The sequence below is a fragment of the Gossypium arboreum genome, chromosome 6, assembly GCF_025698485.1.
Source record: "Gossypium arboreum isolate Shixiya-1 chromosome 6, ASM2569848v2, whole genome shotgun sequence".
Lineage (NCBI taxonomy): Eukaryota > Viridiplantae > Streptophyta > Magnoliopsida > Malvales > Malvaceae > Gossypium > Gossypium arboreum.
Window position 1 is genome coordinate 112,162,479 of NC_069075.1, and position 19,586 is coordinate 112,182,064.

The 19,586-nt window shown below is 32.9% G+C and overlaps 2 protein-coding genes across 3 annotated transcripts; both read left to right on the forward strand.

The window, feature by feature from the left end:
• The first annotated feature begins 2,494 nt into the window (after nucleotides 1-2,494).
• LOC108479953 (peptidyl-prolyl cis-trans isomerase CYP57) lies at nucleotides 2,495-7,808 on the forward strand. Of its 2 annotated transcripts, XR_001870530.2 has the most exons (11): nucleotides 2,495-2,842; nucleotides 2,955-3,133; nucleotides 3,220-3,321; nucleotides 3,478-3,584; nucleotides 3,674-3,815; nucleotides 4,748-4,976; nucleotides 5,822-5,861; nucleotides 6,300-6,495; nucleotides 6,758-6,895; nucleotides 7,131-7,429; nucleotides 7,550-7,808. XR_001870530.2 is itself a non-coding variant. In XM_017782829.2 (10 exons), the coding sequence occupies exons 1-10, from the start codon at nucleotides 2,623-2,625 to the stop codon at nucleotides 7,269-7,271; spliced, it is 1,494 nt and encodes a 497-aa protein (XP_017638318.1). In that variant the 5' UTR covers nucleotides 2,495-2,622; the 3' UTR covers nucleotides 7,272-7,808. The 2 variants fall into 2 exon arrangements, 1 of the variants encoding a protein (XP_017638318.1); XM_017782829.2 differs by having other exon boundaries at nucleotides 7,131-7,808.
• A 1,984-nt stretch (nucleotides 7,809-9,792) lies between these two features.
• LOC108478790 (protein ALP1-like) lies at nucleotides 9,793-11,680 on the forward strand. Its single transcript, XM_017781249.2, has 2 exons — nucleotides 9,793-10,725; nucleotides 11,068-11,680. Exons 1-2 carry the CDS (start codon nucleotides 10,018-10,020, stop codon nucleotides 11,608-11,610), a joined length of 1,251 nt encoding a protein of 416 aa, XP_017636738.1. The 5' UTR covers nucleotides 9,793-10,017; the 3' UTR covers nucleotides 11,611-11,680.
• The last annotated feature ends 7,906 nt before the right edge of the window (nucleotides 11,681-19,586 follow it).

Sequence of the window (19,586 nt, forward strand, 5' to 3'; positions counted from 1 at the left end):
AATATTTTTGTGGAATCATGTAGAATGGCGCCACCTGTATAAATATCAAGGAAATACTGTAATTTCTGAAAACATGGGAGGCTTTAAATAAATTTTCCTTTTTCTAGTGGAGCCAAATAATTTGGCACCTTTTTGTCCTTTTTCTATTTTATTATTATTATTTATTTATTATTTGGTTATTATATTTTGAATTTATATTTTTTGGTAGAGCCATTCTAAATGGCACCACTAATTCATTTAAATCTTTTTTTCCTTTTATTAAAATTTGTTTATTATTTGTTTTTATATAATTTTTAATGGAGCCATGGTTAATTTAAACACCTTTTTTTAATTTGTTTATTTTTTGTTTTATAATATTTGTATTTTATATCTAATTTTTTTATCATTTCAAGGCTTTTATTTTTAAAAATAAATTTACTTTTTTTTAAATTTTAAAATAATTTTTAAAATGTGTTTTTAATCTAAAAATTTAAAAATTAATATTTTATTTTAGAATAGTCATTTTCTATGGCTTCACCACTCGATTCTCCAACATATATAGAGATATTGAGACGTTTTGTAAGAGTTGAACTGGAAGATAAGAAAAGAGAAAGCTGTTGTGTTTAGTAGGAAAATTTAAAAATTCTGCTGAAGATGAATAACGTGGTATTTTTTTGTACGCTTTTTCATGGTGAAATTATAGAAAGTGATGTTGATTGTGTATTTCAAGATCTGTATTTACTTGAGAAGACATTCTAATATATGCATCATTTTAAAAAATTACATAAATTACATAAATTAAATATAATTAATTATTATATTAAAATAACTACTTTTAATATAATACATTTCACATAAAAAATTATACATACTTCTTTTCTTCTCTTTTCCTCATTTTCAACAAAAAAAAAAATTGGAGGGGGAGGGATTAAAACCCCACATTCCATCATTTTTTTAAAGAGATGTTGGTCTCATTTAAATTAATATTAATTAACCTGTTGACTAATTACATCATTGATGTTACTGACGCGATTGATGCAATGCGACTAGTCATTATATTTTCTTTTAATCTTTTTATTATTATTATTATTTTTAAAAAGCTATAGTTATTTTTTTACAAAAAATCCTTTCTTTTCTTTTTTCAATCAATTCAACCCTCACTTTTTTCTCTTTTTCTTTTCAAACTTTCTTTAAATTTTGGTCCTCCGTTTTTTATTTCTATTAAAAATGTCCGTTATAATTCTTTCTTTAAAATGTCCCTTTAATTTTCTTGATTTCACATTACATAAATTATTTACATGAAAATTATATTTCACTAAATAACTATCAATTTACATTATTCAAATAATATATTTTTTACAAAATATAATTTTACATTTCAAACATTCTAAATAGTTTCACCTAACTTACAATATATCATTTTACAACACGAACAATTTTTTCAATACTAAAAAAAAAGTAAATGATTTTTTTCAAGCACAAAACTGTGCCTTACAAACAAAACATAATTAAACAATTTTGTTCAAAACCGACATTATTCTATCTTACATATTGAAAACTAATTTGCTTACCACAACAAAAGCTACTTTCTCAGTGCTATTAAATTGTAGCTTGAATGTTGTCGACATTGATGATCTCACCCTTGCAGTTCGACTTGGAATTTCTTATAACCTTTAAACATCCCATTGACCTAGGGAATTCCAAATAATCCACCCGTTGGTTGCATAACTAATTTGAACCAAATTGGTTGCATAACCTTTAAACATACTCGTTGGTTCGAAAATAACCATTAAATTTACATGTGTCAAAGTTTTACCGAATTATCGTTAAACAAAACATACCTTCAAATTAAAAAAAAAACACAAATAAATAAAAAAAAAGGCTTCTCATCTCTTACATTTATCCTCTAACAAAGTGTAAGTAATTTTTTTTCCTTCAACGATGTGTTATTGAGGCTTATATATACCAATAATTTTTTTTCCTTCAACGATGTGTTATTGAGGCTTATATATACCAATTTAGTCATACCAAAGAAAATGCTCCACTAAATAAAATATTATTTTTAAAATTTTAAATATAAAAAATAATTTAAAAAAAGGTTTAAATGAACTGGTAGGTCATTTAGAATGACTTCACAAAAAAATATAAATTTAAAATATTATAAAAAATAATAAAAATAAATAAAAAAAAGAAAAAGAACAAAAAGGTAGTGGCAAATTATTTGGCTCTACTAGAAAAAAGAAAATTTGATTAAAGCCTCTTAAATTTTTAGAAATTACAATATTTCTCTGATATTTATATAGGTAGTGTCATTTTATGGCTCTACCAAAAAATTAATTTTTTTACTTCAGTTGCTGACGTGGTATGTTGGTAGCGCCAAACACTTTGATTCCACCAACGTGCACCATAGATTTTAGGTCATTTACCTGTTTTATAAAAAATGGGTCATTCACATAATTAATTAAATTTTTTGGGCTAATTTATAAAAAAGCCGAAAAATATGCGTAAGAACCAAACCGACGTCGCTTAACCAGTTCCCGTCTCCACTCAAATTCCAAAACTGAACCCAGAACCCGCATCCAGAAAAAACCCAATTTCCACATGGAAAATTCGACGTCGAATTGAGAACTCTGTTAAGAGAAGATGTCGACGGTGTACGTTTTAGAACCACCGACGAAGGGAAAAGTGATAATCAACACGACGTATGGCCCGCTCGACATCGAGCTTTGGCCTAAAGAAGCACCGAAAGCCGTTCGGAACTTCGTGCAGCTTTGCTTGGAAGGTTATTTTGACAACACAACCTTCCACCGCATTATCAAGGGATTCCTCGTCCAAGGCGGTGATCCCACCGGTTCTGGCACCGGTAACCCGTTTCTCTTCTTTTATTTTTTTTTATTCTAGCCGTTTTCTAATTAGTTTGGGCTAGGGTTAGGGTTAGTCAAAACTTTAGTAATGAATTTGGTTCTTTTTTTTAGGTGGAGAAAGTATTTACCGGAGTGTGTTTCCGGACGAGTTCCATTCGCGTTTAAGGTTTAACCATAGAGGTATCGTTGCTTGTGCCAATGCTGGTACCCCGCATTCCAATGGGAGTCAATTCTTTATATCTTTGGATAAATGTGAATGGCTTGATCGAAAAAACACTATTTTTGGAAAGGTAACAAGTTATTGGATTCTAGATAATTTATTTTATATTGTAATCCATACTTGAATGCTTACTAGAACGGATTGTTGATTTGTTAGGTTACTGGAGACTCTATTTTCAATCTTCTGAGGATAGGTGAGGTCGACACTGATCAGGATGACCGACCTTTGGATCCTCCTCCGAGAATCAAATCTGTCGAGGTTGATTTTCCTTTTTATATTTTTATTTAAGTAAATAATTAATTAGATTGCTATGGCCTGTTGTAAGAAGCTTATTGTTCATAGCTTTTATTATATTTTAAGAGAATTATATCAGCCTATCAACCAATTTCTTTATGCTTTGCGATGCTGTTTTAGGTATTGTGGAACCCTTTTGAAGATATAGTTCCAAGAGTAACTTCGAGGCCTTCAATTCAGCCTGCAGCTGAGGCTGAAAACAAAGATTCAAAGAAGAAAGCTGTTAAGTAAGCCTTCTTCCATAATCAAACACTTTTTTGAGCACGATTAAGGCATTCTTATTGCTTAACTTGTATGTTCTGCTTGGAGAATGCAGAAAGCTGAACTTGCTGTCATTTGGGGAAGAAGCTGAAGAAGAAGAGAAAGAATTAGCGGCAGTAAAGCTAAAGATTAAGAGTAGTCATGATGTATTGGATGATCCCCGTCTCCTAAAGCAAGATGTTCCAGATAAAGAACAAGTAAGATCCCAATCTATCTTTATTTGTTTTTGCCTCTCCTTTTTCAAATACTTGAATAAATATTGAAACCATGCTTAGGCCAAGTTAATTGGTGCATAGTTCTCCTATTTACAGAAATTCTTCTTCCAATCATTCCCTGACCAACCATTTGACTTAGTGCACTATGGTTGTCTGGGGAAGAACTTCAAAATTGGTTTCCTAACCACATAGAGCTAGTTTCTCATTGCTTTTGAAAAGGGATGTGAAAAAATGCTTAAGAAAAATGCTTTTGAAAAGTTTAGTTTAAGATTTAGGCGTTTAATATTACTGTCAAAAAGTGCTTTTGAGTAATAAAATGTTTATTTTAGACATGATGTTGTGAAGTAAAAATACGCATTTAAATATTTGTTAATATTATGATGTTTTAATAAGAATATTTATTGTAATTCACTATTCATATTTTGATATATGAAATATAAAATTTAAATATTTGTAAGCAATTAATAGTAATTATTTGTAAAATTTAATTTGAATTTGTAATCTATATTTTAAATATTATTAACATATAATCATTATAAATATAAATATAAATATATGATGTTATATATTTGAAATAAACTTCAATAGGAAAATAATTGTCTACCCAATATAAATATTACGTAAAATACATTGGATTATAAATAAGGGCCATAAATGTCATTTGGCTCCAAAAGTGCTTTTCCCAAAAGCAAAAGCTAAAAAAAGTGCTTTTGCTTTTGGGTTCAAGAGCACTTTTGACTTCAAAAGTTATTTGTTTAGCATTGCTTATAACTCCAAAAAGCACTTTTGATAAGCAATGAGAACAAAGCCTTAATGATGAGCATAGCAAGTCATATAATTATGCTGACTTGCAGAGTATGATGAGCATTTAATTTATATTGCGACCATATTCTTAATGCAACTACTTGACACAGGATCTATCTAATGCCAAAGCTACTAAGGATTTGCAATTGTCTGTGAGGGGAGCACTAAGATCAAGAAGAGAAGGAGATAAAAATGATGCAGAAGCCGAGTTGTCTGATTCCCTTGATCATAGTGATGATGATGATGATGAGGCTAGTTTTGATGCTCAGATGCGTCGTCAAATACTAAACAGACGTAAGGAGCTTGTAAATCTCCCATCTAAGCAAAAGATGCAAAACGGTAATCACTCACTATGGAACTCTTTCATCTTTTGGATTTAAACAGAAGCTTGAAGTCTCAGAAACTACTATTTACAGTGCTTTTTCTTATAAAACTAGGCTTTTTCAGCTCAATCTTAAAAATCTCTCCTAAAGAGGAACAAAGTTATAGGAAACTAAGGCCATTCCTTGCACTACATTTCAAGGTCCTCTAATGATCATTGGAAATCTTCACAATAAGATATACTGTTATATAGTAGTTTATTTCACAGATTTTTGTGTCATTAGTGCGTGAGCACATGAAATTAGGCAATGTATCTTATGATGTAAAATGAAATTTCGAAACAATTTTAGATATCTTGAATAGACAATTGGAGAAGTGTTTAAAGCCATCACCATCATGGAAAATGTAAAAGAAATCTGGTTTTCGCACATGGTTAATTTAGTATTGCTATTGTTATAACATGTTGGAGAAGTAATGTTGGGCAAAAGGATATTCCTGCAACCATAAGAGCTTTTGACGTTATAAGATTTATTCCTTGCTTAGGTCATGGAAATGATTCGCTTATTCACTACAGTTGCTTGGGTAATTAGAATTATCTGTAACATTGTAAGGAAAGAGCATTATTAATCTAAACCTTGAAATTCCAAGTGTTGTTTGTTCAGCGATATGATGCACTTCGTTTTAAGGTTTAGAAGTTAGAATTTGCCCAAGGTTTTTATCAAATTTTCAATATTAAATAGATGGAAATTGCCCTATTTTCAGAGAAACTATTCTTTCTAGTCCACAACCTTCATTCTATCTGGTTTATTTGTTAGTTAGTGCTTGCCCTACAGTTGATCTTGACTTCTGGAAACTATGTGCAGGGATCTCTAAACCAAATGACAATAAAATTTCTGCGCAAAGGTAAACATCTGAAGGTTTTTTTTCCCACTTTCTATTGAAAGAAAAAGCAAAAACCAAATAGAACCTTAATTAATCTCTCAAAGCGTTTCTTGTAGAATACACATGTTTACTAAATATCACACGTATATTCAACATGTATTACCTGTCTAAGGTTTCTAGTACACTAAAGTTACTGAAGTCTGTCAGGTGTCAACTGAATGGCTATGCTTCCGTTAATCTTCCTTTGTTGTTTAAGTGGTTTTTTTTTATTTTTCTATGTTGTGTTGGTTTTATTATGACCCTGACTTAAACTGTATTCCATCTTATTCATGTTATTTTTTTCCTAACATTATCACCTTCTCTTTCTGCTGCTTCCCCTGCTTATTCAATATACAGAGTCTATTGTTACTTTTTCTTTTTTACTTATATGAACTTCTTGGTACTATGAATCTACACCAGATCCAATGATAAGAGTACTGATGATGACCAACCAAGGGTAGAAAAGCTGTCTCTGAAGAAAAAGGGTATGGGATCAGAAGCCAAAGCTGAGCGCATGGCTAAAGCTGATGCAGATTTACAGTTGTTCAGTGAGGCTGAACGAGGAAGATTATTGCAAAAACAAAAGAAGCGTAGACTTCGAGGACGTGAAGATGATGTATGTTACGAAATTTTTGGTTCAATGTTGTTATTTGCAACTCTGACACGTTAGAATCTCCCTTTTAACTTGATCTTTAGCATAGAGCAAGTCATTATGCAATCTTCTCTTTGCTTATGAATCCTTTTATTGATATTAGAGGCAAACACAAATGGTGATAGGACTAGGTTTTAAATTTGTTTCTTTTAAATTTTAAAATCTCATTCTCCACACTGTTGAAACTAACTCCAGCTTCATATTTTATTTTTTCTGTGAACCCTAGGTTTTAGCAAAACTTGAGAAGTTCAAACAATCTATTTCCACAAAACCAGCAGCTTCAAGCAGTAAGCCTGAAGGTGGTGATAAAGAGGATTTGTCTGACTGGAAAGCAGTTCGGTTGGAGTTTGCTCCTGATACCAAGGTTGGCTTTCTGTCATTTGCATATAAACCATTTGATTTCTTGCAAGCATTTAAGAAAAAAGGCCTACTGCATGTGATTTTTGTACTTAATACTCTGAACAGCACCAAAACCTTCATCCAAAACCAAAAGGAAAGCGTAATTGAAAAGCTCTAGACAGTTGAAACTTCACGAAATCCCCTTTTATCTGTCTTAGGTTTTATGGAGGTAATTAATAGTTCTGTTGAACCGGATGCAGGATGGTATGTCTCGCAAGGATGATCCAAATGACTATGTGGTGGTTGACCCTCTTTTGGAGAAGGGGAAAGAAAAGTTCAACCGGATGCAAGCCAAGCAAAAACGAAGGGAACGCGAATGGGCTGGAAAATCTCTTACTTGATCTTCATGTGCTGATAAAATGATAAGTTGGTTCACATGACTGCCCTGTTGTTTGCATTGACAGTTAGGCTGCTGTGGGAATATGAATTATAACGTTATGCGGCCAAAGTCCCGAAAATCAAAACACAGCTTGGGACTTATTTTCTTCTAAGGAATTAGGTATCGTTCTAGACCCTAAATTGCTAATATGTTATTACATTTTTGCACATTTTGGTGTATCAGAGTATAAGATCTGTAAAAAAAAATTAAAATGTTGAAGTGTTGATTTCGATTTTGCAGTTATCACACTAGAATGGACTGTGTCATAAGGCAAGATTTAGTACCAGTGTTGAGATTATAAAGAGAGAGAGAGAGAGAGAGAGAGATGTGTGTAATTAAAGTTAGATATATGAAACTGATGGAATTAAACTAATGATACATTGATTTCTTAGATTTGCGAGGTAAAAAGCTGTAGGGTGAATCGTGGGGTCTCAAAATTTCACAATCATTTTCATACCTTTTCAATAATTTGTTTAACAAGTTGAATCGTGGGGAAGAATTTGAGTCATATTCACTGTATTTATATTGTTACATTTATATCTATCTCTATTACATTACTATGAGTTATTATGTCAAAATCTAGTGCACCGATAATCTGATATAAATCTTCATTAAACATCCTTAGCTTAGTGAATTTATTTAAAAGTCGTATGATAAAATTATTAAGAAGATGCTTTTTTTTTTCATTCCCGAATTAATGGGCGTGTCTAAATCATACTAAGTGCCGCCACCGACCACATGCAAACTGTTAACGATACCAATGGCTGCGTTCACACTAGCTCACGTCTTTTTTTTTTTTTTTGGCTTATGTTAAAATATTCCTTTTAAAAAAAAATAAATCAATTAAACCTCTCAATTAAATTCTCAATTAAATTCACCCTTGTAAATTAAAAATCATAGCACCTTCTAGTTTAATTATAAAAATAATAATAGATATAAAAAAATTATAAAAGGATATCAAAAATTTATCAAAATATAAAAGTTATTAAACATTAAAATAAAAATTCATAAAAAACTATAAAAAATATCAAAAATATAAAAATCTAATAAATTAATAAAAGTTATAAAATTCATAAAATATTTAAAATAAAAAAAACATATTAGAACTCTTAAAAATTGTAAAAAATATAAAAATATTAAATAAAATTAAAAATATATAAACTTATAAAAATTATAAATAACCATAAAAACTTGAAGTGGACTGATTAGCTCGAAATTAGTAAGGGTACTAGCTTGATGAAAGATATTAACGACTTCGGAACCGAGCGATTGAACCACTTTTTATCTTTTAACCTTTCTTTTTATCAAACTAAAATTTCGTTATTCAACTATTAATATGTTAGAATAAAATATTTTGACCAAGGTTTTCAGAATCGAAGAGGTGATCGAATTGGTAAGGCCACCAATTTGTTAGTTCGATTAATCTGTTCAGTTCAATTAAATAAAAAAATTGTTTCAACTGTCTGATTCCCAAGTCAGCAGGTCAAATGGTTTTATCCGGATTGATACCTTGTCGATTTCGGCCTAATTAGTCCAACAGACTAATCGGGTCTAGTTGAAGTTTTATAATTTTTTATATATTTTTATAAGTTTATATGAATTTTAATAATTTTATAAAAGTTTAATATATTTTATAAAATTATAAATATGTTTTGTTAGTTTTGTAATTTTATAATTTGTTAAAATTTATTATATTTTTATAATTTTATGAATTTATATGATTTTTAATATTTTTATTTTATAAATATTTTATGGAAAATATTAAATTAAACCGTCACATGTTTTCATGTCTATTTCTTTTTAATGTTTTCATAGGTTTCACATTATTAGTCTTTTCGCAAAGCTCCAATTCATGTTTGGCGCCTCATCTTAACAAGTTAGTTTTTTGAGGCCTAGGAATAAGTTTTCTTTAAAATTATCATTACTTAATATAGTGAAGGTATTTGTCTCTTTTAATTTTATCAATAATATTTTTTAAGAAAAAGCTTAACTATTTTGATAATAACAGTTTTGTTGGTGGTGTGTGAGTTGATATAAAAAATTATTATTATTATTATTATTATTATTATTATTATTATTGATTGAGTTTTAGGTCGGTACTGATTTAATTTTAATTTGATTGACATAAAAATTATTACTAAGATAAGATGACATGAATTTGAATATGCTGATGAATAAATTTGAGAAAGATTATAAATAATTCTATATGATGAAAACCTAAGATATATTCTTTTGTTTCACTCAGACTTGGTCTAATGTTCTGGATAACCCATTTTGTCAAAAGAACAAGTTGGTCACTACTCACTACATCCACATGGGGTTTATAATTTAAAAATGGAAATAGGTTTCAATTGATTCTACGTAGAGCCCATTGTCTTTGTCTCCCTCTTTTAGTATGCGTATAAGACAAAATCATGTCTTTTCAACATCTTTGCGTTCACACTCACTTCTCCTCCGCCTTTTCACACTCTTTAACCCCCCAACTAATCATCTCACTTTCCCCTATATTTTATTATTTACTTCAAATATTCCAATGTTATATACAATTCTTGTCTAATCATTTCTAATTTCTTTTTTCCATTTTACAATATCTAAGAACCAATCATTTGATGCTATTTATCAAGTCCTTCCTAATTTAAACAGTCAGAGCTCTGCTACTCAAACACCCTTTTTTTTTTCTTTTTCTTTTCCGTTTATTTTCCTTGAAAATGAACGACGGCGAAGATAACTGTAAGCGGCGACGAAAAGAGAGGTTCGCCGACGAAGGTTTCAATGACATGAATGAATCATCCAACGACGAAAATTCTGTTCTGATGTCCACCCACAAGAAAAAAACTCGAACCATGCTGGGATTTTACGACTCCGTCGCCAGCGCTTCCGTGAACCAGACGGAAACCCAATCACCCAACCACGATAAGCAATCTGGGTTGGGTCGATCATGGTGGGATGAGTGTAACAGACCCGATTACCCGGAAGATGAGTTCAAGAAGGTGTTTAGGATGAGCAAGTCAACGTTCGAGCTCATTTGCTTCGAGCTCAGCTCCGAAGGAGACGCCTTCACGTTACAGAACGCGATCAGCGTTAAACAAAGGGTGGCGGTCTGCGTTTGGCGGTTAGCCACGGGCGAACCGTTACGGCTCGTCTCGAAACGGTTCGGTTTAGGCATCTCGGCGTGCCGTGAATCGGTCCTGGAAGTGTGTTCGGCGATATGCAGCGTTTTGATGCCCAAGTATTTAGGATGGCCGGACGTGAAATCGTTGCGGAAAATAAAAGAAGAGTTCGAGGTCATTTCGTGGATACCAAACGTCGTCGGATCAATGTACACGACGCATGTACCGATCACAGCGCCGAAAACATGCGTGGCAGCCTATGTCAATAAAAGACAAACGGAACGGAACCGGAAAACGTCGTATTCGGTAATGTTAGAATTATTATGATCCACATGAATAATTAAAATACCTCTGCTTTAATGTTGAACACTATTTTCCAAATGCATTATTAATTTTTCATTTTTTAATAAATTAAAATTGAAAAGCTGGACTCTGGCGTGAAAGTTGAAAAGTTAAATTATAAAATATAAATTGATCATAGTTAATATAAAAACATACTACAAATCAAATAAGTTAAAGATAATAGGTAAAAATACAAATATAAGAAAAAAAAATTTGCTAAAGGACCAAAAGTGAAGTTTTACCCTTTTATCGGCTCCTTGCCCTGTACCTTATTATTTCGCAATTGTTGAATTGTTTCACTTTCAGGTAACGGTACAAGGTGTGGTGGATCCCAGGGGAGTCTTCACCGACGTTTGCATCGGATGGCCGGGATCTATGAACAACAATCAAGTGCTGGAAAAATCAGCTTTGTATCAAAGGGCAAACGGTGGGTTATTGAACGGAGTTTGGGTGGTGGGGAGCTGGGGGTATCCATTAATGGACTGGGTATTAGTCCCTTACAGGCAACATTGTTTGACATGGACACAGCATGGGTTCAACGAAAAGATTGGGGACATTCAAAGGGTTGCTAAGGAAGCTTTTGGGAGATTGAAAGGGCGGTGGCGTTGTTTGCTGACAAGGACCGACGTCAAGTTGCCTGATTTGGCTGTCGTCGTCGGAGCATGTTGTGTTCTGCATAACATTTGTGAAATGAAGGGTGAAGGGTTCGACCCGGATTTGAGATCCGAGTTCTTTGATGATGATGATGATGATGATGATGAGATGGTCCCTGATGTTGATTTGAGATCGATGAGTTCCATGGAAGCTAGAGATGCTATTGCTCATAATCTTTTACACCATGCAATTTAGGATTGGATTAATTTCATCTCATGTCCAAATTGATTCTACATTTTAAAACCTTTTAATTAAACCTTTAAAGTATCATTTTGATTAGACTCCGAACTAAAAATAACTTTAACCTCAATCCTCGAATATTTAAAACAACCGGATTTTTTAATCCTATCCAAAACCCATTGATTTCACCCCCAAAGCAATGATAAATGGCAAATCTGTCTTCTTTCTGAAATTACTTCTAAAGAAAAAACCTTGAATGAATACGAGAAAGCTTTCGCTGTCACAGTCAATCGTCAAACAAATGTATGGCCTTGCAATAGAAAAAACAAATAAACTTACACATGATAAAACAACAGCTGATACGGTTGCATATCGTTTACATGGTTGAAAGGGTATAAATCCATTGTGCAAATTATGAGATGCCTTGAATTTCCTCACCTCGTTTCTCAGCATTCTTGTTTCCTTCCGTTGCACCGTTGTGAAGTCTTTTCTCTGAAACTTTGCACAAACTGGGAATTTCATGGATGAATTCAGTTCACCAAGTTGTCGTGGGTTGGCCAACAAGTTTGCAAATTGTTGTTGCAGCTGCACAAGGGCTATGCTACATGCAGGATGAATGTCTCACACCAATCATCCATGATGACGTGAAGTCTAGCAATATCTTCTTGTACTCTGAATACAATGCAAAAAGTTAAAGTTTTGGACTTGCTAAGATGCTAACTAGGCATGCAAGTTCTCGCACAATGTCAGCAGTCGTAAGGTCCTTCGATTACCTCGCCTGGTTAGTATCTTAGCAAGCTCAAAATATGCAATTTTTGTATTGAATTCAGATTTCGACCAAATATTGCTAGACTTCACGTCACAACTAATGATTGGTAAGGCACTCATGATATATGTAGCATAGCACTTGAGCAGCTAACAACAATTTGCAACCTTCTTGGCCAATCTAAGACAACATGATGAACTGAAATCGTCCCTGAGATTGAGTTTCTCTTATTCCCATGAAATGGTCTGATTCTCTATGTGCTGGCATACCAAAATCTTCGAAACTTCCCCGGAAATGCAACATAGCAACTTCACTATGTTGGAATAACAAATGTTGCTCAATATCTCAACTTTTGCCAACAACTTTTTCTCAAGCTTGTGAACGTGATCCACTTACTATTCCAAATTTTGTTCACGGTAACAGATTTGCCTAAATGGTTTATGATGATTCAATAAGCCTCCTCAGAGCCACCACTTCTGATGAGATTGATCAGTCAAATTGTCAATATGTTCGCTTTGTGAAACCCAATCTCAGGAACAAGGCCAACTTCCATACACTCCACGTTTTTTTCCTCCTAGTCTCGAGTAAGGAAGAAGCTAAATAGAAGGATAACTAGGAAAACAAGGATGACTAGTGCTACAATCATGGCAAGATATTTCAGATGACAATTTCTTGGCTGATGGAGTTTCCAGTAGCTGTCTGGAAGGTATAGAATTTGCACATAAATTAGCATTTTCCATTAAAAAAAAAAACTTTTCATATGCAAGGTTTATTTAACTGCTTGGGAAACTTTCTGACAAGTTAAATCAAACTCATGTTGCCAATTTTAGGAGGAATTTCACCAGAGAATTGGTTTGCAGGTTAGTAAAGACCAAATTGCAGCAGGGATTTCAGTAGCGCAAGCTTGTTATTGGAGACATCTAATGTATTTAAGGGTCTCCATGAGATTATTTCAGATTGTAGTTCACTGGAAAATTCATTACCGTCAAGAAGCGGCGTAGTGAGGCGGGAAAGATATGTTATCTCCTTTTGAATTTTGCCTGAGAAGAGATTGTTGTTCGCCTGAAAGACGACCAAGATTCAATTCCAGTTGCGGTTGGGATTTCACTAGAGAACTTTTTGTCATTAATTTCCACCCTTGACATATTCCATGCAAGTTTACTTGGTTCTTGCCTGAAAAGGAATTATTTGTTAACATCAATGCCGGCAAATTGAAACTCATCCATAAATCTTGAGGAATCTCACCAGAGAACTAACTTGTATTGTGAAGTCGAAAAGTGTGCAAAGTAGGACAATTTCCAAGCGACACTGCTATATTCCCACTGATATGCAACCACTCCTTGTAGGACCCCTCCACCACATAAATCTTTAGACGTTACTTTGTTAAGATCAATATGAAGACATGGCACGGGAAGCTCGAAACATTCAAGATTATGAGATTCTGAACCATGGAAGTGTATTTTTCATCATTAAGGTATGCCATGATGAATATCTATCTCATAGCAGGGCACCAAACAATCAAGCAAAACAAACTTCAACTGTTGAAAGTTCATGATAAGCAGCAAAAACAGGGAAATTCTATCAATGAGAACATTGACAGAAATTCAAAGCATATGCAGTTATAACCTTTATGATTTAACGCAAGACAACCTAGTATGTCAGAAATCAAGGAAACATATATGTATATTATATATTATAAGAGAGCGCTCCTTAATACATCCATCTATGCTTTTAACTGCTTTATGTTAATCAACCCCAACATAGTCCAGTTAAGAGGCGAAGCAAAAAGGCTAGTTTAACAATGCTTTTGAAAAGTTTTTTTAAGAAGTAATTTTGATAAGTTTGATTTAAGATTTGAGTGTTTAGTATTACTGTAAAAATTACTTTTGAAAAATAAAATGTCCATTTTAGACATATTATTATCAAGTAATATATATGCATTTAAATAATGTTCAAATTAGTTAATATTATTATATTTTAGTAAGAATATAAAAAATTATTATAACTTGTTAATATTTTAATTTATGAAATATAAATTTTAAATATTTTTAAGCAATAAATATTTTTATAAAATTTAATTAGAATATATAAACTATATTTTAAATATTTAAATATAACCATTAAATATTTGTAATTAGATATTAACACATTTAAGCACCAAGAAAAAAAAAAGGAAAGTACTAAAAGCTAAAAATTTTAATTTCTCCTTTTCGAACAAAATTTCAATCAAAAACGCTTGTTTAGCATTACTTTTCTTCTAAAAGTGCTTTTGGAGCCAAAAATAATTTTAAGCACTACTAAACAAGCCGAAATGAAATTATAATTTCTACAATAGTAAAAATACAATTTCAACAATTTAATAATCTATATTTTTATAATTTTAAATGATTAAATTAAATTATTATTATTATTTTTTTAAGGAGTTAAATGCAATTTTAATTTAAAATTTTAAAAATTTTAAAGGTGACAGGCCTGCCATCCCTTAGCTAACCACTAGTCAGTTCAAATGAAATCCATATAACTAATCCCATTACAAAGGGAAAAGAAGCTGAGTTGAAAGAAAAATGAAAAGTGAAAACAACACTGGGTTCCTAGCTACGCCCCTACTTACTCATTTATTGGCTTATTATTGCTTATCATTGCCCATTCTTGGTAGTAGGAAATGAGGGGAAGGGACAGAAGAAAGAAAATTAACTTTGGGTCTTTCCTCAATTTAGGCCTAAAGGTTTCTAAGTTCTGTTTAGTTTGGCTAAATAGTGTCTGCTAATTGCAGCGATATGCGTCACCCTTTAATCACCACCTTCCCTCTACACAACTTAAAACAATGTTTATTGATTTCAACGATATGTGTCAGGTTGCAATTCCAGGAACTATGGCATCCCACTTGCCTCCTAAGCTAACAGAGCCACTTCCATGCCCTAGGTGCGACTCAACCAACACCATAACTACAACCTCTCTCAACCTCGCTACTTCTGCAAGTCATATCGCAGTTACTGGACTCAAGGCGGAACTTTTTGTAACGTGTCAGTTGGTGGCAAGACCTGCAAGGCTTCCAAGCGCTCACGATGTTTTTTTGGGTCTTCTCCTTCCATTGTAGTTTCTTCTTCCTCGAGCGTGACACATGAAGCTGGGCCGACTCCTATGGTTGTTAGCCCTACCTCCGTTATGCCTGGACCCAGAATTAAACCTGAAATGGGTTTAGTTAACTCTTTTAGGTTAGTTTTTTTTATTTAAAAAATGATATTAATTATTATATGTAATTTTTTTTACCAACTGTTTTTTTCAGTGTTTAATTTTACGACTGGACAACATAATGTTGCAGAGGTGACAGAATATGGTTACGACAACTGCAGCATTACAAATGCCATATCTACTTTGACCACCGGGCGGGCAAGGATTACCCTTAATATGACCGACCACCGCTACTTCATTTACGGTTTCCCCAATTATTATTTTGCTAGCTAACAGCTCAAGTTCGAAGTCTGAAATGGCAATCGCACCAGTACTTCTCCTACACTTGAAGATCCAAGCCCCACCACCATACTTGGGACCTGAGCGCTACAGCTCTTAGAACTCCGAGCATCGCAACATATAATATCTCATTTTTCAGTGGTGTCGAAAATGTTAGTTTCAAAACCACAATTTCGATGTGTGAGTCCGTAAATATTATTTATTTAATATTTAAGAGGTCATTATAGTGTCATATTGAAATTTGGTCCGATAATTTTGACGTTTAGTTAGTTAATTAAATAAAAAAGACTAAATCATAAAAACTGCAAAAGCTAATTACTATTAGTTTAAAGAGACTACTTGAGTGCAAAAGCATATTTAAATAGTCTAATATGGTAATTTAGTCATAATTATTAATAGTGGATGGTTAGCCTATGCATGATTATATTATTTAGTTGTTAACTAAGGCTAGTTTTGTAATTTGATAATTGGTTTAAGAAAACCAAATGTAAAAATGCCATCACCTTTCTCCCTTGATCAAAATGGAAAGAAAGGAAGCTTTTACAATCTAATTTTGAATGCTAAGTTTCGGCTAAGTTATAATTCATGCATGATTAAGAACCAGTAGATAATTGTATAAAAGGGAAAGTTGCTAATTAGTCCCTAAATTTTACTGTCTCTGCAGTTTGTTCTTGGTAAGTTCATATGGTTTAATTTAGTATAATTTGTAATACTATATTAACTTGTGATTTATGATTTATTGAATATGTGTATATATAGTTAAACTATCATAACTTGATTCAAGATGAGAAATGTAATTGAACTGTAAAGTATATGTGATTTTGTGTGTTAAACTCAGATGAACATGGGATAGGATACAATTGGCATGTCAATAAGTTATTTTGAGTATTGTACGGGATTGACTTGTGATGAGATGATGATTCTTAACTTGTTATTACATATTGAATATTCCAGAGTCTAGCATTTGTTGCGGATTACCGAGTTATATTTATAGTGATTCTGGCATGTTTTTGGGGGGTGGATGTAAAGCCTACAGGCTTGGCACTTGATGCCTAGGCATGTTCTTGGTTAGACTGGTTTGGTTGAGTATTCTAGCGTGACTTTGGTGGATAACTGCGTATCCGTATCTGTTTATGCCGTTCATCGAGTTAAAATTTTAATGGTTAAATGACTTAATGATGATTTGTAATTGATATTTGGTTATGATTCCTTGTGCAAGAATTGTATACATTTTCATGGTTTTCGATATTATATCGTGACTTGGTAATGGTTGATACTATGTAAATGAGGTGATTAAATGACACGTATTACGGAACTCACCTGTTGAATGGTTGTGGTTGACAGGGCTAATGTTAGCTATTAATTTTATTAATTATAAAATAGTGATTATACAGTAAGTTAAAACGTTTCGACCTATACACTTACTAAGCTTGTAAAAGCTTACTCATGTTGTTTTCTTATTTTCTTATAGATTTCGTTTTGTGAAATCGGGCGATCAAATCAAATTGAAGATCACACTATCCAACTTTACTTTGGTAGACTTTGAAACTGTTATAGTTGGTTTTATGGCTTGTAATAGTTGTGTTTAAGTTATGTACATATGTGTTTGTGAAGTATATATACTTACGCTAGTTCAAGTTATGTATGTAAGTTGAATGGATAAATGACAAAGTTGCTATTAACTAATGCATGGAGGCTTGAATATGGATTATAAATGATATGAGAGAGTATGATAGGAAATATGCATATATGTGATTTGTGATAGAATGAATAATTAGCAATAGCTTGAATGAATGTCGTGGTAATGAATAATTAGTAATAACTTGTGATTTTGTATAACATAGTTAGGCAAGTTTGAATTAGATAGAAATTGTAACATCCCGGAATCTAGGGTTAAAAGTTTTGAGGTTTGTGGTTAAGGTCAGTAAGTGGGTTGAATGTTTGGATTTAGTTTTGTGTTTTAATGTTAGAATGGTCATACTGGTCTGGTGGTTAGTTGAGTGTTAATGTATCTTTAGGTTTCGTGTTCGAATCCCTTTGAGTGTTTTTGATATTTATTTGTTTTTACATTATTTTATTTTACTTTAAAAAAAGGAAGTTATTTTTAAAGAGAAAAATAAAGTTCACGTTCTTCATTTTTCCTTTTCTTCTTCCCCATTGCTCCTCTTTTTCTATTCTTTTCAATTTCAATTTCGTTTGTTCTTTCTTCTTCTGTTTTACGCAATTTCTATTTATCGTTCCGTTAAAAGAGATTACTCTTGTGTGTTTCGTGTAATCGAATATGAGTCAGAATAGTCTTGTGGAGGCGAAATAGCTAATCCTTGTTGTTGCAAATCCGATTTAAGGTGTGTTTCCGAAACTCTTTATTTTAAGTGTTAAATTTATTGATGGATTTCATGATATTTGGCATATTTCAGTATATTTCTGGATTTCCAAGGGATGGAGACTGTTTCGGTGTCAAAGCCACAAATTTTAGGCTGTTTCAGTATAGTTTTATGACCACACGGGTGGCCACACAGGCGTATGCCATACACGGGTGGTCCACACGACCGTGTGCAATTGGGAATTTAGGGTTTTCAATGGTTTTTGGTTCCACATGGCCTAGCCACACGCATGTGTGTACCCACACGAGTGTGTGAGATCTCTACACGGCCGTGTCGCTTCTACTCCTTATTTTTGGCATTTTTTGACAGTGAGTTACACGGGCTACTCACACAGGCGTGTGTCCCCTCCACACAGGTGTGTGTAGCCTTCACATGGGTGTGTAAGCCTCCACACGACCTAGACACTTCCACATGGCCGAGGCACACGACCATATGGCCCTATTTTGTAGAATTTTTGTTTTGAGTCATAAACTGTCTATTTTATGTTTCTGTGTAATCCGACCCTCGGTCAAGCCTCAGTAAGTGTGTTTGGGACTTGATCTAGTTTGATTCGTGTATATATATGCGTTTATGGGCTTTAATTTTATCGTTTGTTTATGTGATGAATAAGTATGAGTTTATTATTGTTTTCGTAACTGAATATTAGAATACAAGTGTAATCAAATCTAAATCTATTCAACTGGAAATGTTAATGTTTGTTTTTGTATATTATTGGCGTAATGTGTGCATTGTTGCATAGTATGAAAATTTTGGGATCTGGTTATGGAAAGAAGGAAGACAGACTTAGTAGTTTTAACTGCAATACTTTTGTACAATGATTTACCGTACTATTCTATAAGTATATCAGCTCAGTTGTATATAGTTACTCAAGTGGCATAGATCCACGTTGTGGTGTGTAGGGTGGACGAATCTATTATGGTTCTATATGGTATGCATGGTGGACGGGCCTACCATAGCCCTTATGTGGTGTACTAGATAGATGAAGTGGTGTTTGGTTGGGGTGAGATTTTGACTTGTGCATCTGTTCGCATCTGAATATACGTCTATTTGTCAAAACATTTTGTTTGTTTGTGTGAACTTCTAGTTATTGACAATATAGTTAATGTCATGTAATATGATTTGATTATTGCGTATGACTGGAAAATCATTTCTGTGGTTTGATATTGTATTTGACATACTGATTGAGACTTTCGTAAGTGATATTTTTATACACATGCTTGTCTGAAGTATTTATTTTTTCACTCCATCTTTTACCTTCTATTCATGTTTCAGACTCACACTGAGCTCGCGTAGCTCATCTCTGTAGTGTCTTTCCTTTCAGGTACTTTCTATGTTTTGGAGCTGGACTCGGTATACCAAAGGTCTCAGAA

What these genes read in the sequence shown, in the direction of transcription:
- LOC108479953 (XM_017782829.2), top strand. Translation starts at nt 2,623, where the DNA reads ATGTCGACGGTGTACGTTTTAGAACCACCGACGAAGGGAAAAGTGATA. An exon ending in TCAAAGAAGAAAGCTGTTAA is followed by an intron (nt 3,585 to 3,673) that starts GTAAGCCTTCTT and finishes TGGAGAATGCAG; the next exon opens with AAAGCTGAACTTGCTGTCAT. An exon ending in ATGTTCCAGATAAAGAACAA is followed by an intron (nt 3,816 to 4,747) that starts GTAAGATCCCAA and finishes TACTTGACACAG; the next exon opens with GATCTATCTAATGCCAAAGC.
- LOC108478790 (XM_017781249.2), top strand. Translation starts at nt 10,018, where the DNA reads ATGAACGACGGCGAAGATAACTGTAAGCGGCGACGAAAAGAGAGGTTC. An exon ending in ACCGGAAAACGTCGTATTCG is followed by an intron (nt 10,726 to 11,067) that starts GTAATGTTAGAA and finishes TTTCACTTTCAG; the next exon opens with GTAACGGTACAAGGTGTGGT.